This window comes from Formica exsecta, unplaced genomic scaffold (assembly GCF_003651465.1).
Source record: "Formica exsecta isolate Colony F162 unplaced genomic scaffold, ASM365146v1 scaffold26, whole genome shotgun sequence".
NCBI classification, from domain to species: domain Eukaryota; kingdom Metazoa; phylum Arthropoda; class Insecta; order Hymenoptera; family Formicidae; genus Formica; species Formica exsecta.
This window is the reverse complement of record NW_021849866.1, coordinates 2,321,656-2,348,045: the sequence shown is the minus strand read 5'-3', so window position 1 is coordinate 2,348,045 and position 26,390 is coordinate 2,321,656. Positions and strand designations below refer to the sequence as shown.

Below are 26,390 nucleotides of genomic sequence, written 5' to 3'. Positions count from 1 at the left end.
TATATATTATAAATAATTATATATAATAAACTAAAAAAATTGTTTTTCTCGCTTGAATGCCTTTTTTACTAGGGTCACAGAATCGAGAAATGAAAAATTGGGCAAGAAATAGACTGTTTACATCTGTATTCATGTAGAAGAACTGTGTTAAGCGGTGCTTCCTCATAAAATATAAACACGTGTAGCGTGGCTATCATATCTACATTGCAAAGTAGCTAACGATATTCCGTTGGCGTGCCAGGTAGCACTCTAAATTTGGCGACAAATTTTTTTCATAAATTTTCAAGTTATCTTTGCTTTGAGAGATCCGTCTCGTTTTAACTCGAATTGATTTTATTTTACATGGAAAGTAAGTACACTCGTTTACTACCACGAATGTCCTCGAGCATTCTAACGTCACGAGAATTATTTTTATTCCTCGGTGGGCGGTGTCGTTCACTCGTCCGAACGTTATTCGAAATCCCTTTCAAAGTTCTTCTCGCGGCGAGAATTACTTTTCGATACTAACATAATTACGATAAGTTGCAATACAACATAATTATTAGTAACGAAACGTTAAAATTCATCTCGGTATCTTTGAAGTAGAACAAGTATTTTTGCCCTCTCAAAGTAGAAAATCAAACGTGGCTTACAAGTTGCCCTCTCGCGAATAAATATCTCTCAGTTTAGTTTCCAAGTATCGTTATAACGTTGCATTAATTATACGCATTACGTTGTAACTTAATATATATTTCGCGAAAAGTATATTTATTGCGTGACAAAATACTACTTTCGCATTTTTTTCTTCCTGAATCGTGCACTTATTGCATCGTCGAACGACCGGTATAACCAGGCGTGGTGTCGCAATATTTTCTAGTGCGGTCTCTGACCAACTCGTCGATAGATTTGCTCTGCTGCATCGTCGAGGACAGATTGTGAAGACGCGATGCTAGGTAGCACATGATAAAAGCTGATAACACTAGTAGAGCGCCCAATCCCGTTGCCACGTAAAGGAAATTTCCGCAGCTACCTTCGAGGCCGGCCGCTACTTTGTCGTACAACTCTATGATAATGAGTGAGAATATTAATCAAAATTGCCAGTCCCGTATTCAAACGTTATCTAGAGGCGAGATGCTCTTTATCTTAATACATTTTCGTTGAATGTCGGTTATATGTTAATCTGACTCTCATGAATCTTGTCACATAATGCTACGAAAATTTATGTTGAAGAAATTAATCTCAGTTTATATGGCTGAATTGGAAATTAGCCTTTCTAGATTAGATTAGTCTTTTAGAGAGATTATATGTTTTCACAGAATAAATTTCTCAGAAATTCTATTTTTCAAAAGGGGAGAGAGGAAAATTGATGACATTAAAAATTCAACTCTGTATATATTATATACTATAAATTATAACGCGCGCGTATGTGATATACTGATTGAAAATGTTTGGAGAAAATTATTACTATCCTCGAAAAAGAAGATGAAATAAAAATAAAGCTTTCGAGAAAAAATTAACTCTGGAGAATACAGAGAAGATGCAAAGAATTATTACAATTAATTACAAAGCAAATTCAATTTTTTAATAATTTTTTAATAAATTAAAAAATATACTTAACTTACCATCTGGCATCATCACGGTATATTCAATGTTCTCCTTGAACTTTGTATATGGCGTGGAATCGTTATATCTTTTGATCAAACGCTCAACTTTTGGAAGAAACTCGCCCGATGCTTCTATGCTCGCCTCGACCGCTCTTTTTTTCTTTCTCCCGTGTCCCGAGGGTTCGAAGAGATCGAGACAGAAGTCCTGCAAAGATAAAAAGACGATATATAGAAGACGATAATAGAAAGTGCCATATAGATATATTAGCATAATATTATTTTATGGATCGAGACAGAAGTCCTGCAAAGATAAAAAGACGATATATAGAAGACGATAATAGAAAGTGCCATATAGATATTAGCATAATATTATTTTATCTTTATGTGTCGTAACTTCTTGAAATTGACCTATCATTATATTTATCTCAAAAAAAAACATTATATATACACAAGTTTTTCTAGGGAATAGAATTCTAGAACATCCAGTATAATCATTTGCATTATACTTAACGACCGTCATTATCACGCACCGGTTGACAGTCCTGCGGCTCCATGCACGCCTTTACCTTGAACTTTGTATATGGCGTGGAATCGTTATATCTTTTGATCAAACGCTCAACTTTTGGAAGAAACTCGCCCGATGCTTCTATGCTCGCCTCGACCGCTCTTTTTTTCTTTCTCCCGTGTCCCGAGGGTTCGAAGAGATCGAGACAGAAGTCCTGCAAAGATAAAAAGACGATATATAGAAGACGATAATAGAAAGTGCCATATAGATATATTAGCATAATATTATTTTATGTTTATGTGTCGTAACTTCTTGAAATTGACCTATCATTATATTTATCTAAAAAAAAAACATTATATACACACAAGTTTTTCTAGGGAATAGAATTCTAGAACATCCAGTATAATCATTTGCATTAACGAATTTGCTAAATGACCGTCATTATCACGCACCGGTTGACAGTCCTGCGGCTCCATGCACGCCTTTATCTGGGAATGAATCCAGAGGGTGGAGCGCTCCCTCATCGAGCTTAGCAGGAAAGCCTCAAAGTCAAGGAAGACCTCATTTTTGCGCTCACGGTATCTCGCCGGCTGATGCGGGATGATGGACGCGAAATCGCGATTCCTGCAGCCGTCCTTGACGAGTACGACGCTACCGGGGGCGTGAGGCTGATCCGGGTCCGGACTGACAGTCACCTCCAGCAACTTAATGTAGCCCCATGCGCTGTCCGGGCTGATGCGGGCGCGCAGCTGCAGCTTGGTGCCGATCGGTACCGCCTGATCGACCGTCTGCGAGCTATCGGACATGTTGCCGGTCGCCTCGCGATAAAGGGCCACTTCGTATTCGAGCCGACCCGGCGTCTCCTCCACAACCCCGGATACTCTGGCGCCGTGCGGACTGAAACGATTAGCCCTTTAAAGCAGACGCGCGTCATCGCTTCAGCACGTTGCACTCTCTTGCTATCGTAGATAAGAATGTGAAATTTATATAAATATATTTAATTCGCGTATATATATTGCAATGTATTGCCTCAATTTTTTACTTCATAAGATGCATTTCATCAAGTTTTACCTTACTGTTAAACATATTGCAATTATTCGGATAAACGATAAATCGCGATACGTCCTCTCTTTTGATGATACTTAAAGTAAACACTTTATTATATATCACTGTTGGTATCCCATATGTGCGAATAACTGTTTCCTCGGCGTAGGAACTCGCGCGGGAACGTGCTCCGGTGAATGCAATGCGCGTAGTGTGGCGGAAATAATGCTCGTTTATTATACTTGCGATTCACGAAGATATCGTGCGAATAGGCGCGATGTGACTTACAAAGTGCCGGCGAAGCCAGCGGCCTTGTGCCTCAGCAGCGTCGGCTCGGGCGGCCGGCACATCAGGATCAGCTCCTGGTCGGCCAGCATCACCACACCAGGAAAGGCGGGAAACCACACTCGTAGATGAATGAATCCCTGGTAGCATTGATTAATTGTAATCTATTATTGCCATTCTTACGAATCATACAGCCAATTTGATGCATAATGACACTTTTGTCGGAATCTTTATAAGAACATCTGATGATGCGTAATCAATTCAAGTACGCACTTGTTGTAGAATGAAACGAAATAATACAGTTAATTATGATTTATCACTAGCAAGTTACATCGAGATATTATAACGGCATTCAATGATAACTGATAATAATGCCTGATCTGACTGGATATAAAGCTTTCTATTGATACCTCCCGCAATAAGAGCTCCCAGGAGGAAATCAATTGCGAATTAGTGGTTGCCATCGAGTATGTAATCTACGAATCGACCGTTCCGTTCGTTTGTGCAACGTCAGCCATAAGTCGCAAGGAGAACGCATCATCGTAACCCCTCATAAGAATCAGTTCCACGTAACTCTCGATCGATGACTCACGTTTCTCTTGAGGATGCCGCATCGGGAGAAGTCAGACACCTTCAGGAAGTAGTTATCCTCCTGCGGATCATTCGGGTCGGGTTTGATCTGGCAGTGAATATCGGCGAGTGGATTCGCCGATCTGTCGTCGGCGAAGAGCGGGGCGCCTCTGAAGCCGACCGGTCTTTTGATCTTCGCTGTCAGAAGATCGGCCGCCGATCCCGCGCCGCTGCACTGAATGTCCGAGACCTCGTAATCCTGGGCAACGGTGGCGGCAACCTGAAACACGTGCCGATATTGCTGATATTGCTGCCGGAGGCTGACGTGGGAGAGAACGGCGGCGAAAGAGATTTCAGGGAGCAAGTTTTACGTTTCTCATCTCTTGCGCCGCGTTTCTTTAGCATCGATTTTTCTTTATTAGTATAATACTGTTCTTCACTTTATCGCTTTCGAATAACATCGAAGCATTTCTTGATCTTTCACTATTTTCTTTTGAGTTTTCGTTTATCTTTGTAGCCTTTGTACTGCTTAACAACCGATTTCTTGGAAGGGGCAAATTTAAAAAAAAAATTTTTACAAATTTTCCATTTCTCGCAAAGATTGAATTTATTGATTTTATCAATGTATTATGTTGCAATGTGTTTTTTTGCAATCTTTGCAATATCCAAAACAATGTTAAAAGCATTTTTCAGACTGTTTGTTATCTTCTTTTGATGACAATTTTCATGTGTCATTAAAATGATATTATAGCAACGTAAATAGAATAAAATACTACATGCAAAAATAACTTACGCGCACATTCGGATCGTAAATAGACTTGTACATTACACAGTAAACTCGCATAAATAGCGGCTGAAATCTAACAACCGTATTATTCTATAACTGTTATGCAGCCAACATCTTTTTTCACGGTAATTTACTGCCGTTCAGTTGCGTTCGCGCAGTACTATAGCGGATAGTGCATTATTTTCAATTTTAACCGGATTTACTTTCTATTTAAAAGAACTGCATCGTCCTAGTTTTCGAAAATTGAATAAGCACTTTGGTCGATCTAAATTTATTTCCTTGGACAGTGTAAATTTGGAGTCAAATTACATGGGATAATTTGAAACCAATCTGTAAAATGTTACGAGCAGATTATTTATTAAAATTTATATTTATATTATTTGTTGAGGGAATAATTTTTATTAATTGACGCACTATCAATTGTTCCTTATTGAAAATGGAAGTCTTTTTGTGAATTATATTTTAGGGATGCAAATAGAGAGAAAGAGAGAAAGAGAGAGAGAGAGAGAAAGAGAAAAATAATAAATTGTATTCCACTTTAATGTTTCAAATAGAGTTTAATAAAATATTAATACCCAGGCGTTTACACACCATTGAGGAATATTTAATATTTAATTATGAAAATTAAAATGTAGGATAATTTGCTACTATATTTTTTCAATAACAATTGTCTTATTGTTAGACTTAAATAAGAACTTTGCTAATGTTTCATACTACAAATTCAATTGCAAATTATAACATGCAAGATTTTTTTTCTAAAAAAAAGTCTCAGAATTATCGTAATTTACTTTTAGCTAGTTATTGAAAAGAATGACAACTTATATACAGCCAAGAACTAATGATTTTATTATCGAAACACTACATTGTTGCATTTATTTAAGAGCCTCTTAATGATTTTATGTAAACTTGCATTTTTTTCTCTATACAAACAATACAAATATTCATAATCGATATTTTGTTTGTATTGCGTGAGCTTTTCGCATAAATACATCAAATAAAATGAAATATCATTATATTCTCGGGAGGGACTTCCTTCTTCGCAAAATGTTTTATGCATTACAATAAAAACGATTAAGCTTCTAATTAATCTACGTTATGATATTCGAGATATCTGCCTTTCATCGCGAATATTTCACATTAATTATCACTTGAAAGGCACTTGCTCGGTGACGCGTGAACGATCTCGGTGTCGACGACGTTTACAAAGCCATTACGTTACCATTGGTAAAGAACAGGGTGACCAGCGCGCGACCAGAACCGAGAACCCACTTTGATACAGGTAACGGTGTAAGGAAACGCTCTGGTGGCCGCGTAAGATATTCGTTATGTGCACCATACACGTTATATATTGCGCGAGCCCCTGTTGCACTGCTCGTGCTCATCGTACAGGTCATAGTAGGCCGTATTTTTCGAGCTCGTAGCTTACTTGTAATCATACCGTATCGGAATATCAGATCGATCGATAAGCGCATCCGTACTTGCTAGGTATTTGCACAAGCGTGTTCGTCGGGATCAATTTCTATGACGTAGATGAAATAAAAATATTGCCAGCGAGATGGCAATAAATTGTTGATGCAATCAAGAAACATAAATATTATCATTGAAAAATATAAAATTGTAATGTCATATATATATATACACACTTCGAAAAAGATGAAATTTTTTATATTTTAATGAGTTTATGAAAAAAAGATCTTTGACTTAAAAAAAATAATTATGAGATTATTTGGTTTTCATTGGGATTATATTAACTTATATCAACTGCGATTTTTTTTTTTTTTATGAAAAATATTTTATCTCTAATGATAGACAGATTTACGTCGCCAAGTTCATAGAGCGTCAGGTTCACAAATTCATGGTTGCGTAGACAGCTAGGACAAATCGTAAGATCGTAAACACGTAGATGACTCGAGCTATAGATCGCTAGGTTCATGCACCGCTAGATTTAGAGATTTCTAGGTGCTCTATAGACGTGCAAATTGCTTTACATATCGCTAAGTCCACGAGTTGTTAGTATATTTGTGGCTATAGATAATTGAAACCGCAGATCCATAAATGTCTTGATCGAGAATCTTAGATTTCTAGACACAATTAGGATCCATAGGTTTTATTTAATGATAATTATTCATCTTCATAATGCCATATAATATGATACGTTGTATCCTATATTCAATCAACAGCATTGGAAGAGTTATTTTGTTTGTAACATAATTTTTATTATAGACGAAATTTTGATTTTCTGCTTTGTTACAATTCATACTTTTTGTATAATTTCAAGCTATTATCCATTATATTTCGCTTAAAAAAAGCATTACAAGCAGTTACCATCTTTGTCAATTATGCGAAGTCATAAATTAAAGGATGCAATATCAGACGTTATTTCAGGACGAAGATTAACCTATGAGAAGCAGCCTAGCTAATCCCAGTGCAATTTCGTGTTTGAAAAGCTAGACATAATTGAATAAATTTCTTCCCTCATGTTAAATACGATTATTTTATTTTTACATAACAACTATAATATTTTTCAATATTCTCGGATTATATATAAGCCCATCTATATTTAAAAAAGTAAAACTTTAAAATTGATTGTTAATTTATTGACATAATAATTATTAATTACTTTTAATAATGCATAATTATTTTTAATTACTTTTAATAATTTTCTTAAATTCCGCGGTATATATACGCATATTCGTCATAATAAAGCAGATCGCGCGTCGGTTACGCTTCTTTCATTATTTTTACTTTCTTTTCTACAAGCATACAAGATTATTACACTCCTTCTCTTTTGAAGATATAATAAAGATTGTGAGATATATGAAATTTGATAATTTTAATTAATAAACCAATGCTGTTTTGCGCATTTTTTACCGCTTTAATTCAAATCCACTAAAGAATTTTTTTTATATCTGTTTAGAATTACAAGTAACATGACCAAATTAAAAAGACAAATTTGTACTGCAAATTTACGTTTAAATTGTCGCGCTCGTGAAACTTGCGATGATTATACATATATTCCGTTTGAGGCGATGTCTTTGTAAAGCAAAAAAAAAAAAAAACCCCGTTTGATACAAAATTTATCAAAGTCGCGAGATGTAATGTGCAAATTATGTAAGCAGTTGGAAACGGCACTGAGTGATGTGCAATCTTCTACTTTGAAATGGTGGAAAAATCTACCGTAAAAAGAGATATGTCTAGAAACAGCTTGAAAAGGAATCAAAATGATTAATTTTTGCTTTGATCAGCTTAATTCTAACTTTGATCGAGAATTAGAGATTTTAATTTTTCGAATTACGCTTTATATAACGAAACTTAATAATTATTCTGAGAAAGTACTGGTAAAGAACTTTTTTTAGTGAATTCTATATAAATTAAACTTTATTTTAAGAAAATTTAATTTCTTTTTATATATTTTCTTTTTATAAATATTTTTTTTTTAAATTTTTTCTTACTTAAAAATTGGCTTCAAAGCGAAGCATTCATAAATTCAGATTTAACTTGAGCGAAATAAAACTTAATGAAGTCTATTAAAATTCTTTATACTTTTTGCTCTGTTGCCTTTTATTTCTTATCGCAATCTTTGTAAATGAGAAAATAAATAACGGCATATTTATTATTATGAACATCTCGAAAATTTATTCGCGAAATCTGTTAAGTGGATGAACGGGAATGTGAATAGAATATTCAAGGAAGATGGTGATGCGGGCGACCATTAATATCAGAAACTATTTGCAATGCAGGCAATATTCTTAATGGCGTCTTTGACAAACGAATCAAAGTATTTAGCAGTCGAATATCCGATTGTGTGTGTATTACAGTTTTTATCGAACAACTTTCATCGAGGTGCTGTTTTCCCGATGAGCTTTGTCCCGAGTTGACAAAAATTGCGCGATTCGTCAAAACTTTGATCGAGCAATTACGCGTGTTGACATGATGGTTCAGAAAATTCGTACAACCGACGATGGCAAAGAAAAACTGATTTTAAATTAAATTGAGAGAAAGCTGAGAGATTAATTTTTATAAATTAAAATGCAACCGCGTGTATATATGCATTATAATTCCCGCGGTTTATTAACGCTATCGCGGGCTGTTTTGTAGATATTATTTTATATTTCCTCTGAAACACTACAAGATTTTACAATATTTAAGACAAATAAGTCAAATACATACTTTAAGAAATACTCTTTATTGCACAAAAATTATCGGATAAGAAAACACTGAAGAAAATATATAAAGTAAAAGTGTTTGCAAATGCAGATTGTGTAATGAACTAAATATAAATATAACTAATAAAGTGCAACTATACATTAATTATTGAAGAAATTTGTATGAGAAAGAATATTTTAATATAATTATTTTTGAGAACTTTCTTAGATATACTCGAATCAAGATTGCTATAAAAATTTCATCATTAAAATTAAGATCGCGATCTCTGAAACAAATCTTGTAATATATCAGGAAAATATAACGAAACGGATTAATAAACCGTGCCTAATTTATATACAGCGAGAAGAATTTTGTTTTTTCATTAAGAACTGAGCAAATGTAACGGTAAAAGACAGACAGCTCGAAATCCGCCACGCGAGACGAAATGACCGCGATTGACCGCCAGGTAGTCTCTGGCCTTTTTTCGGTCTCATTCGAGAAGAACCGCAAACCTTCTCTTTATGACTTCATAAAACCCGTTTTTTTTAATGCCATTTTAGTATCGTTCATCCGCGACATCGTAGTCCTTCTCATCGCCGGCACAATTCAGTACAGTTAAATTTGTTGACGCGCGAGACATGTCGTATTCGTTGAATGGCTTGGAATTTGGCGAGATAAAAGTATATTTAATTTGGATATAATACGCGGCACACAACGCCCAAATATGTCACCGTATCGAAACATTTTACAGTGGCCGAGGAGCAAACAAATATATCCATAGGAATGAGATACAGCTAATAAGAAATAACTGTATTTAAAGATATTAAAATTGTGATAAAATTGTATGTGTATGACATGATATTTTAATAATATTGGAAATAAAACGAAAAAACACGAATAAAATAAGACATACATAGTTTGCAAACATTCGAGATGATATAAACTAATTTGTAATCCATTTTAACTCTTGCTATCACTAAGTCATTTAATCTATTTTTCGATCTACTTGATTATCTATCCAATAAAAATTTAAGTCAATTTGCTATTATTGATTGATATGAGTTTTTTAACTTGTTTTATATATAAATAAATTTAGTAACAAATTTGAAATTTTATTAAATTCTTCTACGTGTTATAACTCTGTCAAGAAGTACAGATATCTAAATCCATATATATTTTTAAATCCTTTTGATTTTATCATGTTCTATCTTAATTAAAAATGAATATTGATATTTCTTTGCAATTAAATAAAACCAATAAAAAAATAATTAGACACAACATTTATATAATTATAACTTTGAGATATTTTTTTAGCAATTATTTTTAGTGTATGTTAATTTAATACTACTTCAAAGATTGCCATAAAGAAGTTGTGTATTAGTTTTACAGAAATCTTTTTCTTGCAAGAAAACGTTATGGTGAATAAATGTTTTGGTTCCATTAATGAGAACTTTTATGAATTAGAACAAGGATATAAAGACCTTTTTCCATATTTTCTACTAAGAAAAGATGAAATATTTAAAAATATAGAGTATACTTTGAAATTATATATTTTTGATCCTTCATCAAATATTTTCAATCGTCACTTAAACGTTATCACAGGACCTTTGCGTTGCAAAATTCGATCGAATTATGCATAATTAGAATTTTGATCGTCTATATATACAACCGGATTAATTTTAATTTCTAATTTAAACTTTAAATCAAACGTATTTTAATTACATTTTAATTAAACTTGGTGACACGGGAAATTGTTTTTCGGTAACAAGCGCGAATGCAACGGCGATCGATGACGCGAAAATAAACATCGCTCGTCCGATATACGTGTTTCAGCGAGCTATTATATTTAAAATCTTTTTCATCATATCTGCTATTACGGCGTTACACGATATTGTATGTAATGCAAGTGTATTGGAAAAGAGAAAAAAAAATAATCAAGGTATACACATGTAAACTATTTACACGATAGAATTATGACGTTATCATGCTATATATGATCCTCTCGATATTTTCGCGTGCATGGCTGTGTTAAAGCATTCCGACATATCGCGTTTCATGGCAAAATTAGTCGCTGCGCACCCAATACCGCGGGGGGATGTCCGACACAATACAATTATTTCGTCATTTGGGGAAGCCATTAATATTTCAAGCGTATCAGTAGCGGGTCGTGCGACTCGCTTTAAATTGCCCGTTATCGTATTTCATCACTTCGAATGTCACGTGTATTAATGGGATGCATTTTAAATTATCCTCGGCTATATCGTCTATTTGCGCGTCTATACGTTTGTGACTCTTTCTGACAATCTGGAAAATTAAAATGAATCGAACGCGAAAAATGCTTCGATGGGGCATTATTCTTGATGTGCGGCGTGATTTAATGGCGTAATATAAAAATATATCAAATGCCTGAGTTTTTTTTTCGCAAAAGGAGCATCGTGAGAGAGAAACATTGCCCTGCGCGTGCTCCAGTTAAAATGAAAACCGATCACCTCTTCTTTGTCACAGGATATCTCCGAACAATCGCCTATATACGCGCGCGGTAGCTTCTTTCGCCAACGGAAATTAATTGATATTGTCATTATTGGCAGATATTTCGAAATCGCGTCACAAAGTGAACAAACTATGATGAGTTCGACGGAGGCGTATAAATACATAGAAAATAAGTCGGAAAAGGATGCATAATTAAATGTCATAAGATTAAAATGTCGAAAGATAAAAATGCATCAATATTGAAGTTTTATTTTAGTAATTACTTTGATGATGTCAGATTTATTCTATCGATAGAAACCATTTTCGAATAAACCGACTCAAAATTTATTCAACAATTTGTTAAACACGTGGAACACTATTTATTAGATTCTTAATTCGTAAAATTTTTACATTTGCGTTGTGCAAATATATTTATAATCGTGGATTTTGGATAATATTTTTCATCGTTACTTTTTTACGTTAAAAGATTGTATCATAGTTGAACAGGGATCAATAGAAGATATGATTTTGATTGATGATCTTTTGATAAAAATGATATCTAAATACGCGTGTGTATATGCATTACAATCACGTGACAAACTGTCATCACACAATATCAAACAAACTTCTGGCGCCGTATGACAAACATAAGTCACCAGGAATGTGGATGACATGAAAATCTAGTGCTCGTCCATCATCCACGATCGAACTGATTTATCCGCAAGAGAATCGTCCGAAATCCGTCCTTCACGTTGATAAAAATTGTGGGGCATGCAAACTAGATGGCAAAAGCGCGAGGAGAACGAACATTCTTATTGCCCGGTGAATCTAAAGTCAAGATTTTATATTTTTATTTCATAAAAAGTTTATTGAAGAATTCATCAGAGTCTGATAAGTAAAATTGAAATCAGATAATTTGACAAGATTTATCTATAAAAACTCAGGAAATATCATATTTAAATTAACTTTCTCAAATTCTTAAAAAAGAGGATTTGCACCGAGCTTTTTCTTTGTCTCATTTAGATGCATAGATTTATGCAAAGACAGTAGCGGAGAGCAGTGCTAATCAAGTAACGAATAACTTATTATTTCAAAAGAAGAGCTTTAAAGCTTTGCAATATCGCGGATGCATATTGTCAAAGTAAAAACATTAAACAAATTGATATGGATTTTAAATAACAATTAATAAGTTTAACATATCAAACATAATGGCAGAATTATTAAATCTCATTTCATGTCGTCGATAGAGAGGATTGAAAGAAATATCATTTCCTCTCATCAATTTCTTAGAAGAGGATATTCGCGACATTTAATTTCTCGCGCCGGTTTCTGGACGGACTCACCGTGCAAAATCCCGCGATCAGGACCCTCCACATGATCTTGTCAGATTCTATTTTTCTTTCTCACTCCCCTCGTTAACTCGTAAAGTGTTTATCGAAGACACTCGAGACACTCTTTNAACTGGAGAACTAACCGCCGGTGGCCAGAGAGGGATGCAATTTTGACGAAGGCCCCCGATGGACTGAAGCGCGTGCACCAAGTCGGGGCACGCGGAGGATTCCTTTCCCCCGGTGTGTCCAGCCGGGCGCAGCTCATCTTCCCGGCAAGAAGGGGCCGCGCGGCGGCAGAAACCCGGGGAACCAGCGAACCACCGCCGCCGCACCGGCCCGTCCGGAGTACTGTTAAATGCATGCTCGGTGCCTCCACTAACAACCATCCTCGCTTCGTGCCAGCTCGCGCGTTCGCCCAGTGACGGCCTCGAACGAGCGTCGCGAGTCCAGGTTTCCTCGGACCAGGTCTGAGGATCTGACCTGAGGGTGACCAGATGTCCCAGTTTCCGAAGGAGTTTTCGTCAGCTCTTGTCTTAGGTACCCCTCCTCGTGTACAAGAAACATCATCATCCTAATTCGATTCGACGATCTTGCTTCTAAGATTGTCTTTCACGCTTGACCGTGTCCATTGGTTTTTTTCTCTTTTTTTATACTTGCTCTAGTTTTCGTATTCATTACATATCTAGAAATTTTATTCTATGATGTTATAATGCGAACTTTTTGCTCATCAAAGGAACGAAAATGATTGCTCGCAACATGATTTTAATTTTATTCTTAAAATATATTACAATTTTTTTTTTACAATTTAATTTTCCACACTTCTGAAGTTGCAAAAAATGGAGATATTCTTATTGCTTTATTATTAATTACGTGCAATCGCAAGCATATTGAGATATTAATAATTAATTTTATTTAAAGATGACTAAAAGAATTTTTTATTGCGCGAATGAGAAAAAGATTCGTGTATCTATGATAAAAATATATATATTACATCTAAAAAAGATATGCTTTTTAACTTTTATATAAAATATGTTATAGCCTAATGCATTACGAAGTCTTTCCAACAGCCAACGGCATTTCAAATTATGAGATTGATCTATAACCACAGAAGAATTTGGTCATTTTATCCTTTCTGTTTGCATTTTGGTTTGAGAAGATCAACGAAACCAGCGAGTCGCGAAATATTATGCGATCATGCATAATAGGCGAATTATTTAACCGGTTATTGACTTTTTCCGCGAATAAATTCTAGATCAATGTTTATCATTGATTGTAGAATATTATATTAGAAAGAAGTTGAAAAAATACCTTTAAAAAAACTACTAAATTTTTTGAAATGTATATAGATATATATACTTTGAGTCTTCAGATAATAAAATGTAATAGGAATCATAAATATACAATAGATATCTTAAAAATATCTAAGGACTTTCATTATACTGCCTCTTGAATAAAAAAAGAATAAAAAGTAAAAAATTTAAAGATTTTTAAAATTAATTTTGTATTTGAAAGTTTGAAATTTTTTTTTTCTGAAAAGAATTTTATAAAATAAAACGGAAAAAAAAGAACAATTAAAAATTAAAATTATAGACTTGTGTTTTCTTTTTCGGTAATAAAAATTTGCACCACGATATAGGCACAGAATTGAGATATATGATGATATATTCCATAGAATAGAGTTTTATCTTTTAACGATGTTTTTTTATAATTAAACTGCGCAACCCCTTATTTTGCAAAAATTGACTTTTTGTGTTGTAACACTCTCTTCGAGGTGTGATATATTGCTACATAGAATAGTGGATTAAGTGCTTATCGGCGTCATGTGCTTCCGTAAAAAGTGAGAATGACGGTCCCGGCGTCGCACATTCGCAGGGACTTTACTGTACTTGTCATTGACTGAGTGACTGATAGAGTACGATGCGGTGTCACGCAGTCTCCACACGCGCATAGTAATAGTGGTAATAGTAGCAGTCCACGTTCCTTCATACGAGAAGGAAGAAATTGCCCTTCCGTTATTTTTCTGTGCATATCTGCCTTGTCGTTTAACTCTCTTGAGCGAGCGGCTGCTTTATCTTTTTAATTATAAATAAAAATTAATTTAATCGCAGGTTATTTAATTTATATATAAATTTCTCTGAATATCAGCACAGCAGTCGAAAAAGGTTTATCGCTACAGTCGTCACATCTTCAACGTCTTCATCTTCCTTGTTCGCGATTCGCCGATGTTCGTTATGGTCCGTGACGTTATGAAGGCGCGTTGCACGCGCTGTTACATCAACGTCGACGTAACAGCCGGCGAGGCGCTAATAATTACGTTAGTCGTTAATCGTGAACTTGCTCGTGAGGCGAGCGAACGAAAGATGATCGGAAGTCGACGAAGGAAGGAGAAGGAAAGCGGAATGAGACGCGCGGAATTCCGCGAACGCGCACGAAACTACCAGGCTCGCGGAAAAGACGTCGAGGCGTCTGCAAAAACTACCTTGCTCGCGTGCCGCTGACCTCGCCGCCGTTGCATCCGCACTTTTTCTTGCGGCAGTTACGGTAAGAATCATTCGTTGCCGCGATTTCGACAAGAGCGAATGCGCGATAGTTTCCCCCTAATAGTGCTGTCTAACGATTTAGAACGCAAATGCGAAACATCAGTAATCCGTTAACTACAAAAAGTTTTCTGTAAGATAATTGAGATCTTTTATTGGTTTAATATCAATCTATCAATGCGTTGCTAATATTAAGATAATGCTTTCTTTAGACATAGAAAATTATTAGTAAAACAAATACAGAAATATTTGTATGTCAAAAGTTAGTAGATTTTCGCTAATTTTCATTTCATTGGAACAATATCTTTCTTAATCGCAAACAAGCCAAATCTTAATTTAGTTTATAAAAGTCAAATATATTTGACAATTTTGCAAATGGCTTGCAATTTATAATACGCGTGAGAAAGATGCGATATATTTATTGAGAGTATGCAGAAAAAATAATCTAGTAATAGCTTTTTTTATAAACTGAGGAAAAAGTATTGACGAAGCATTTAATGTATTTTTATTATTTGCGCACAATCAATATCGAGAATCTAGGATGTACCTATGAACGATTGGATTAATCAACGCAAGTGGTTGCGATTATGTGCACAGACAACGATCGCCTTCGTTATCTCAGTTTGCAGTGTAAATAAATACATTTATTGACCACTCTACTTTCTACATTCTGTGCAGTACGTGTTTATTCGTGTAAGTAAACAATTCATTTTCTTTATAATTATTGAAAAATAACGGACAAATAATATAAAGTCTCCAAACTGAATCGAAATCCTCGTCATTTTTAATCCAATTTCCTGTAGAAAGAATCTTCCTTTATTCGTTCACTTTTTGAATAAACTATGTATTCAATTGAATTTGAACTCAATTTTCATTTTTATTTTTATAAAATACAATTGTAAATAAAACAAAGCTTCCTCTATGAGGAAGCAATTGTAGATCTCTCTTTTTAAGACACATGTTATAGTGTTCTTATATTGCATTTAATTATAGTAACTTATGTGGAAAATATAAGAAAACAAATCTATCATCTTTTTAATTAAAACACTTATTATTAATTAATAAAATAAAAATTACAATATTTAAAAAACCAAGATCATACATCTAAAATCTGCATATTGCGAGATATTTAGAAATGTATTGAATACTCAGGATTATTATTTATATATTATATTTAGGAATTTATATTATATTTAATTCAGTGTTACATCAATCAACTTATAATATTAAAAAGCAAATTATAATGGATAATTTTGTAAATAAATTGGCAACTTGAAATTCTGCATTTAATTTAAAATAAAAAACGACTACTCGAATTAATTCATTTTTGCATAACACTGTCTATATGAGAGCAAAAAAAAGTTCTCTTTTCTAAAGTATATCTTCGGGCGTCAGCGTAAATTTAAAAAATTCACGCCAATTTATTCTGGTTTTGCAGAACACAACTAAAAAACCGTTTATATTTCATTTTGTCATTTCGTTTTATTTATTAAAACGTTGAATCATTGAAATTTTAGCGGATATCGCATTCAATAAACAATTTAAAAATCGATTCGCAAAGTGACTTGACGAAATAATTTAAACGACGAAAAATCCAAGAACCAAACAATAATTTTTTAATCTTCTTTATCAAAAAGCTGCAAGCGTCCTGATTTTTTTTATCCATTCGCACAGAAAAAGATGCGTAATGAGATCATCACCCTGCTTGCGGGAGATGCTGCATCGCGTGGATCATAATTGTTTCGTCTCATCTCCCTTCCCTTTCATCAAGCAGATACATTGTTGGAGCGAGGTAACGAAAGCAGCCACGGCGCGGCGGTTAGCCAGCGTGTCATTAATTATCCCGATAGCTTCTGCGTTGCGCGCGCGTTATTATCAATTAAGGTAGCCCTCGGACGCGGCAATTTCCTTCGCGGCGCCGCTTGTTATAGCGGCGATCGCGATACCAAGCCGTGCGAGCTATTTTGTTCGCCATGCTCGGCCATTTGCGAAAAGGAATTAAACAGGACGAAGGGCGATCCTCCGATAATAGCGTCCGCACGCGGGTTAAGCTCATAGGGACATTATCGAGGTATCGACAATGTATTGACCTGAGTATTTTGTTTCCGAGCACTTTTAGGGGCTCGTTACATTCTTTCATTTACTCCCAAAAGGTCTTGATTATCGCCTTAAAAGAAAAAGGTTTAAATTGATATAACAAAAATTTTAGATTATTAATTTTAGAATATTAATAAGATAAGATCTTTTTACTTATGTTGTCTTTTATCAGTTATCAGTTTCTCAATTGTTAAATTAATGTAGTAACGGAAGAACATTATGCCGTTGCGTGTGGCGTGCGGTTCGTTTACTTCTAACGAACTATATTTTTATAAATATAAAAACAAAATGTGTATGTATGTGTTGGTTATACAAGTCGATTAGGCGTTCATCGAAGATATTCAGTACATGTGTATAATTGCGAACGCGCGATATAATTTTCTTTAAAGGAAATTTGCATCCTAGACTGCACAATTGCACACGAGCGCGTGTAAAATTATGAAGGAAGGCGAGTCGTAAGCATTGCGCAATAATGACGCATAACAAATGAGCGCAAGAAAAAATATAGTATGCTAATTATTTATCAATTTATATTGTGCTCTTGCTCTACGGGAAAGAGAATCTCGCTCCTTTTTTTAAATTTCTTTTTGTGCACTAATAATTTTCCATTATCAAATTCATCGTTAATTGAGATAAAGCGAGATAGTATGTAAACACTTTGCGTTAATAATGATTCGTCCCTGCATGTAACACGTGTTAATTACAGATTTTCGCTAATTCGTGGTATTGTCCTGAAATCCTCGTGCGTTCAATGATCAATGCGTTAATTCTGAAATCCTGCAATTAATATTAACATTTATGTCGATAATCGTTTCGACCACGGTAATAGCGAAATTACGCGATCGTAATACAAAATTAATCGCACGAAATTCACGTCCGTTTTACGTCCACAGGCACCGACTTTGTTCGTCGGAAAAGTATCATTTATTTTCATTTAATATGCCAGTTAATGGATCGAAAAGTATTAAAGCCATAAGAGCGCCGTTGTGAATTACGTAATTGATTGAGATTTTAATTTAGTTCAACACATTAATTTAGTAAAACTTTTTAGAGACAAAGTTTTTCACTCACACGCGTAGTTTGAATTAAAAGTTCGCAAAGAAAGCTACAAAATACACTCCATTATCTGTTTTACATTAAGCTTCTTTCTGAAAGAAATGTAAAAATGCTTAATCTTAATCTTAATAAACTTATTAGAGTTTATGCGGAGACTAAATCCAATGTATAACGTATGATTTATGCGAGAACTGCTATATACTACTATATACTACTATAATACGGGATCCTCTTTGTAAATTCTATGTCCGAAGCGTTGCGCTTCATCCCCAGTTCCTGGAATTGTTCCGGGTCTCACTGTTATGTTATTATTCTATATCACAACGGATCCGTTCAATCATTGAGCGGTCATCGAAGAGTGCTGTTAAAAATCGGCATTTCACGCTTCGCCAGGTCCTCTATCGATTTCTGGTAGATGTGACAAAGCTCCTTCTCAAGAGAATTTCCGTGGGGATGATACCTCCTGGCAACAGGATTAATGCGATCATGGAAAGCACATTTCAGAACTTGCTTTTCTCGTGAAAAAATAACATATCGTAAAAGAAAAACAATCATAATTGCAAAATTGTTATTTTTTTTTTTTTTGTTACGTGTCTAATTATCGAAATCTTCCGTTTGTGAAAAAATTAACAATCATAATTGCAAAATTGTTATTTTTTTTTTTTTGTTACGTGTCTAAATTATCGAGATCTTCCGTTTGTGAAAAAATGCTTTAAATGTATCGTCATTGTTGAATGCCAGTGGCAACATTAATTTTTCAGTAGAAAGCCATTTGCATAATATAAAATATGTAAGTGCTTTTCTTCTTTTTCACCCTTTATTCACGCCACCTATTTTCTCTCCGCGGAGGAACATATATATTATTTCTTTCTAGAAAACTCACGTTTTGACAAAAAATATTATACATTTGTGAATACATGTTTTTTATAGAATATTTTGTCCTGAAAGAGAGATAAAATTACAAATTTTTATATATTTTAGATGATAAATTTAATTAAATTTCTAAGTATGATATATATATACACATAGACAGTAGATTCATGTTGCTTGGATAAGAGACAAATCCCTTTTTTTAAATTAATTTTAGCAGCAATATGATAAAATCTGAAAAAGTTTCGTAATTGACTATATAAATAATTATTCAATATTTTCATTGTCAGTATATAGAATTTCCTTAAAGGAAATCTCAAAAGTACCGATATGCTTTCGATTGACATCATAGGATAGTGAAATTAAGTTCTGGTTTCCGAAACAGCCCATGCATGAAACATCTGTACTGCTAAACGCACAGTTATATTTTACGGCATCAGAAAAAAGTGCATACGCGAAGTAACATGACGGTATCTTCATCTAACCGTTGCGTGTGGAAAAACTCAATTTTCTAGCCGAGTGCGTCGCGTTCGCGCGGATCAATCCTGCGATCCTGCATACTTACCGCACCTGTCCGAAAAAGGATTCGCGGAAGAATCGCGCGCGTGTACCGGGAGAAAGAGCGTTTCTTTAATCTCCCTCGTATAAACTATCATTTTCCGCACCGTTCACGCTTCGGGGCGTTTTGGCACACGGCATGAAAATCCGCCGCAGCAGATGTGTTGAACAACCGTTCGCTCGCGTATTTAATTCGTTTCCGTTTTCTCTCGGGGAAAGGAGCAGTATCCACGAGGGGTAAAAGCGGAAAATTCCGTTTTAACCGGCGATTTTTTTGCTTATTAAGAACTTTACTGAACCACACATTTATATAAGATCGAGCTTCCCTCGCGCAATTCACGCACCGTAGCAGCGCGCGCTTGTCGCAATTAATAAACGCCGTATATATCCCGCGCAGAAATAAATCACCTCCGATATTATGCAGATATAGCACAGAGTTATTATATATAATCTTTTGCCAAGTAAATCCTTCGACAAATTTGAAATCTATTTTTGATTAGCGAAAATTAATCGTATGCAGCGCGCTCTCTATTTTTAATGTTAATTATTTATATCATTAGGTCATTAATCTATATTTCAAAATGTATTCATAATCTAGCACAATGAAAAAAATTAAAAATAATGCTTTCTTTACACCGCTAAACCTGCGCATACATCTTATATTTAACGTTATACCTGACCATCTGATTTTTATAATAAAATTACGATTTTTGTACAAAATAAAGATCGGAATATCAGATGGACAGTGCTAAAACATGAATGTAAACTCGGAGGTTTATATAATTAAAAATATTATATTTATATCATATTTTATTAAAGATATGAAAGTGTTTATGGAATTATAAAATTTTATTTAGTTTATGGAATTATAAAGTTAAAATTGTAACTAAACTCGAATCTTTATTATCCAATACTAATACAATGAGCTCCCGCAGCAGAAATGAAATGGCATATTATATAATCGTGCGACAATATAAAAATATATATCTCTCTAATATTACCACATGCGCCTTGCGCGCGGCTTAAACGGTAAAAAGTAGAAAATATCGTGCACACTATCGTACACGTCGTGAACTATGTGATAACAAAGCCCGCGATATTTTCTATGCTTTTCACACGGAGCAGTCTATAAATGGACGCTTTCGCCATGTATAGCGAGCGTACAAATTCTGTAGAAAAGAAGAGAATGAAATAAGAGAAAAGAGAAAGAGAAAACAAACTAGTATAAAATTATGAAATGTAAACGATATTAAATATATCTTTTCGCGTAAATAAACTAAACGTCATTTAACGTGTTATTTGTACATTTGAGTTAAATCTGACGGCGTGTCTCGTAGGAAACCTGTCCTCTTCTTAATATAACGCCTGTCGGGGAACAACTAAACAAAAAAGTAAAAAAAAAGAAAAAAATACAATACTGCAACAAATAACACTTGTCGTTAATCACGCACAATATCACCCGATAGGGCGATCGTAATGTGTTAACACATTTATCTCAGAATTACCTCAAAAAGAAAGAGATCTTTTCGCGACTCTGTTCAACGTAAAAGGAACATAAATTTAGCGATTGTTCTACAAAACACAGCACGTTTTAATGCAGTAAATTCGATTGAACGCGTGCTGTATTTCATCTCGGCACGCCAAATCTACGTTCGTCGTTTGCGTTAATTATCAATTTTTTTTCGTCATTGATATGGCAACAAAAAAGAATCCACGTTTGCTCGTTTGTCCGAAAAATTATAACAAGCAATAAAAACATAATGGCCGCGATGTTTTGCTTTTGTTCTGCGGCGTGTAAAAGAAGTCAGTATCGTTAAACGCTGTCGGTACATTCTTGTGTTAAAGCGCACTCCTCCGCTTTAATCTCGATGTTGTTGCCGTTCATTTTGACAGGGGAACCGGACGTGGTGGTGTCGGGGCTGTCGTGGCCTGAATCGCTCTTGTTGTTATTCTCCTTATCCTCGCTTATCTTCTTCTCGTTCCTTGATCTGGTGCCTTTCTTCTCCGGCGTTCTACTCTTCGGCTTCTTCTCCGGATCGAAGTGACGCTCGAGGATAATCATCAAATCTTCTATTTTTTTCTCATCAACCTTCGGCAACTTCTCCTTCATCAAATGCTCCAATCCATCCTTCTTTGCGTTGGTCCAGGCGTCCTAAAACGTGAAATTCGCGCGTGAAAACAAAGTTCCCGCAAATGTTCGATTACAACCATCGACGCGATCGATGAAGAAACTGTTTATTTGGTTATAAATTGAATCTTTCATAAGGATATAGAGCGCCGTACAATCTCTTTACAGATTTAAACGTTTAACAAGGGAAACCGGGAAAAATCGGATTACATGCGTTTCCGTTTGACGTTGCTTGGCGTAAACAAACTCTGATTGCTAGCACGCAATTAATCATGCAGACACACTCACCTGTAACTCAGAGTACACGATCCCGGCTTCGGCAAGCAATCGCCGGAGGGGACTAGCATGTTGACGTTCGCGGCGGTTCATACGGAACAGGGCGCTGAATATCGGCCGCAAATTGTTTTGCCGTTCAAATACCATTTTCAATTCTACAACAAAAGTTATGCATTGCGCTGATTTCTTATCTCAAACACTTGCCAACTTAATTTTGACAGGTTAAAATTTGATGAAATTAAAAAAATTTATAATTTGATGCTTTGGAAAAATTTGGGATAAGATTATGTCGTTTTATCTAGCAAAATTAGAGTATTTTTAAGAAAATATAGCGAAAGTAATTATTCAATAATTATATATCGTGTTATTATTAGATTATATTTTTATTACTAATAAGAAAACAATTTTAAATTATTTCAAAATGAAAAGTATATCGGATTTTTTCTCGAAAATACGCGAAAGTCAAGTTGTACACTCAATGATACGTACCGTTGTGTTCCTGCTCCTCGATGTCAACAGGCTGCGCGAATTCTCGAATCAACTCGATCGTTTTTTTCATAGCTGCATCATTGTCCGCGCTTTCGCTCGCATCTTCGACTTTAATGTTTTCAATCGAACACAAGTATTGCGCTATTTGCAACGCCAGCGATGCTCTATCTTGCGCATTTCCCAGATTCATTTCCTTTGGATATAATTGACAATATTTATTATAGAGAGATATCACTATTATATTTTTTCGAAACATTTTTATAACACACAATATGTCAGTTGTTAATTTGCGAACATCTACTTTTATTGATTGAAATTTTATCAATAAAAGTATATAATTTATTCAACCAGAAATAAATACTGATTTAGGTCGAAAAAGATTTTTCAATTATTTTCGATAAGAAATATCGCTCTGTTTATCGAAAACCAATCGATCAAAAATTTTGTTATATTTCTGTCAGATTCTGATATTTATATGCTTGATATATGTATGTATCATTGATCAGGATATATCGTTTTTCTCACCTTCTTCAACAGCGTGCGTGACAGAGTGCGAAGAGAATAAATATGTGCCATGTTCGCGCATTTGTCTTCAGCAATGTTGAATCCATTCGCAAATCCCTTGACCGTCTGTTTAAACCGATCGAGAAGATCGTACTTCTTTAACGACTCGAGTAACATAGCGGGGATGACTTTGCGCGGCTCGTGATAAACCAAAATTACACCGTCCGCGTTTCCTTTCATAGTCTCCATCCAGGTCAAGAAATCCGTCAGCGCGGATATTTCGCTCTTGGATTTGATTACCTACGTGAAAAAAAAAAATTCATATATAAGAATGAATATATAAAAGATTAGAAATAATTTTTCTCCTATTTGCTATTGATTACAAAATTTTACATAATATCAATTAGAATTCAAAGAGAATTTACTTTTGTATTTTTTCAATTCGTGAATTATTATTTCAAAAGATTTGTGTCTTCAATAATAAATTCTTTTTCCCTTTTACGAAACAGTATCGATACATATTTCGTATTGCGATCTTGATCCATACCTCGTTGGTCTTACTGTTCCTGAGCACGCGGAATTTGCCGTTGGTCACGACCTTCATACTGTGTCGCTTTATGGCGGTCGGATTGAGATCCTTATACGGCATCACGTACTGGGAGTAAATGGAGCTGGGGGTGTAGGCAGCTATTTGGCAGATTTCGTCGATGACTTTCTTACCGGTGGTGTCCATGTCCCAGCCAACCAGGCGATAATCGCCCGGCGCGATGCCCATCGTGCCACATGATTTTTTTATCGGATCTACTTCCGTCATCGTCGAGGATACCATCGTTCACAGAATTACTTTCCTGAAAAGCGCAAACGTTTGCGTATTCTTATCTCGCCCTGATTGCCTCTTTTCTTAGCGTCGTCTTTACGCCTCCGGGGAGCCCCGAAGAGCAAGGAGATATGTGCGAGTCTCTTACTTTTCTCTCATCAATTAATATGACGAAATAGATAAATAAAAAAAAAAACAAAGATAATCTTCTATGTAGATATTAAGAGATAATATTTATTTTAAATTATCAATGTGCTTCGTAAAAAGTCCTATAACAAGCATTCGTAAAAATCCTATAAAAAGCATTCCAAGAAAAGATTACAAGTTAGCTTTTCATTAAAATAATTAATGCAATTAATATTATTATATTATAATGTAGAAATTCTTGATCAGTGATTTCTTCTTTCAATAAATTTATCGAAAGTCGCAGATGTTACTTTGGAAATTTAGATTCTCGAAGAAAGCTTCTTACAAGGTTGGATTCCATCTGAACATATGATCGATAGATAACAGTTTTTGTCACGACCGGCCTTGAGAGCTCTACAGTATGTTTCGCGAGAATGTAAACATATTTTCTAATTGAAGAGGAACACAATATCGAAACACCGTTTGAATCTCTCTTGCTACCGAACACGTTATAATGATATAAATATTTCGAACCGTTTTGGCTCGTGTCCACTAAAATGTCGCATCGCTCCGCAAGTTTTCGCGACACGTACTCCGTTACAAGAACTGATGAAATCACTCGATAAATCTCGAAATCCGTATAACTTTAAACCGCAGTTTTAAATTATCAATGTGCTTCGTAAAAAGTCCTATAACAAGCATTCGTAAAAATCCTATAAAAAGCATTCCAAGAAAAGATTACAAGTTAGCTTTTCATTAAAATAATTAATGCAATTAATATTATTATATTATAATGTAGAAATTCTTGATCAGTGATTTCTTCTTTCAATAAATTTATCGAAAGTCGCAGATGTTACTTTGGAAATTTAGATTCTCGAAGAAAGCTTCTTACAAGGTTGGATTCCATCTGAACATATGATCGATAGATAACAGTTTTTGTCACGACCGGCCTTGAGAGCTCTACAGTATGTTTCGCGAGAATGTAAACATATTTTCTAATTGAAGAGGAACACAATATCGAAACACCGTTTGAATCTCTCTTGCTACCGAACACGTTATAATGATATAAATATTTCGAACCGTTTTGGCTCGTGTCCACTAAAATGTCGCATCGCTCCGCAAGTTTTCGCGACACGTACTCCGTTACAAGAACTGATGAAATCACTCGATAAATCTCGAAATCCGTATAACTTTAAACCGCAGTAAAAAAAAGTGTATAAAATTTGATAAAAATGTTCGTTTTTTTATAAATGAATTAAAATAAACAGTCATCTAAAACTCCATCAAAAATTAGGAATTTACAATGTAAAAAAATAAATTTTTCTTTCGATTTTCTTTATTTCGTTTATTATTTGTATGATAGCGCGAGATATTTATAAATGCATCCGTGTGTTGTAATTTTTAAGATTCAACAAAGTATATATCTTGATATATGCGTGTACGTTACGATCTCTCTCTACTTTGGAAATTTATAGAAATGACATCATTGTCAGTATAAACCGGATTTTACTTCGCGAAAATTATTCATTTCCTATTATAAAGATTACAGATGCGATTACACATGCGACAATATGGTTGCCGATATAAAGAATAATAAAAAAAGAAATGTTAAAATTATCGCCAATGCTTTCACCTATATCTTTCAATTCAATCAATGTTTTTTTTCAATACAAATCCAGAAGAGTCGGTAGTTTCTATATAACTAGGTGGAAACTGATAACAAAACTTTATTTTACAGATAATTCCAAATCGATTTTGAATCCGTAATGAGACTTACAACACATTATCCGATATTACAAATTACAAAGCTGAAAAAAGATGATATAATAATACTCTCGTCAATATAACAATTATCTTATAATTGAATAAAAAATTCTCGATCCAAAAGATCCGATGTGTTTCTTGTACAAATGCGCTTTTATGATTAAAGTAAAGATTCTAACTTATCATCAGATTACGAAGCAGAGAAGAGGAAAGAAGCTGCGTGTAGCTAACAAGAATAGATCTAGTAGTGATAGTTCCCGGACATTTTGTACACACGATCGAGCACGTTCGCGATGCATTACGGAAGCGACGTAAACGAGAAGGAAAAAAAAAAAAAAAAGAAAAGAAGCGAGAGATATTTTCCTACCCAGATTCACGCTCTCCGCTTCTGCTTCGCCGAAGCGATCACGGCACTGCGATACTGTCGATGGAAGATGGCACGGAAGAG

General features: G+C 34.7%; 2 protein-coding genes across 3 annotated transcripts in view; both read right to left on the bottom strand.

Moving 5' to 3' along the window:
- Positions 1–111: 111 nt before the first annotated feature.
- LOC115236843 lies at positions 112–12,765 on the bottom strand. Its single transcript, XM_029809540.1, has 6 exons — positions 12,733–12,765; positions 4,010–4,267; positions 3,421–3,557; positions 2,541–2,985; positions 1,602–1,788; positions 112–1,042 (listed from the first exon to the last, which is right to left on the bottom strand). The coding sequence occupies exons 1-6, from the start codon at positions 12,763–12,765 to the stop codon at positions 801–803; spliced, it is 1,302 nt and encodes a 433-aa protein (XP_029665400.1). The 3' UTR covers positions 112–800.
- A 7,953-nt stretch (positions 12,766–20,718) lies between these two features.
- LOC115236801 (maternal protein exuperantia) overlaps positions 20,719–26,390 on the bottom strand; it is a 7,815-nt gene continuing 2,143 nt past the window's right edge. The window contains exons 1-6 of one of the 2 annotated variants that reach the window (XM_029809493.1): positions 26,310–26,390; positions 23,783–24,083; positions 23,257–23,535; positions 22,732–22,924; positions 22,255–22,397; positions 20,719–21,990 (exon numbers count right to left, since the gene is read on the bottom strand). In XM_029809493.1, coding sequence (XP_029665353.1) covers positions 21,652–21,990; positions 22,255–22,397; positions 22,732–22,924; positions 23,257–23,535; positions 23,783–24,064 — 1,236 coding nt within the window. In that variant the 5' untranslated portion in view covers positions 24,065–24,083; positions 26,310–26,390 and the 3' untranslated portion in view covers positions 20,719–21,651. The remainder of the gene's footprint in view (positions 21,991–22,254; positions 22,398–22,731; positions 22,925–23,256; positions 23,536–23,782; positions 24,084–26,309) is intronic. The other variant, XM_029809492.1, reaches the window with a different exon arrangement.

Excerpts from the sequence above, each read along its gene's own strand:
- LOC115236843 (XM_029809540.1), bottom strand. The coding sequence starts at position 12,765 with ATGTGGAGGGTCCTGATCGCGGGATTTTGCACG. Across the intron at positions 4,268-12,732 it reads TGATCGCGGGATTTTGCACG|GTTGCCGCCACCGTTGCCCA; the intron begins GTGAGTCCGTCC and ends CACGTGTTTCAG. Across the intron at positions 2,986-3,420 it reads GCTGGCTTCGCCGGCACTTT|TCCGCACGGCGCCAGAGTAT; the intron begins GTAAGTCACATC and ends TAATCGTTTCAG.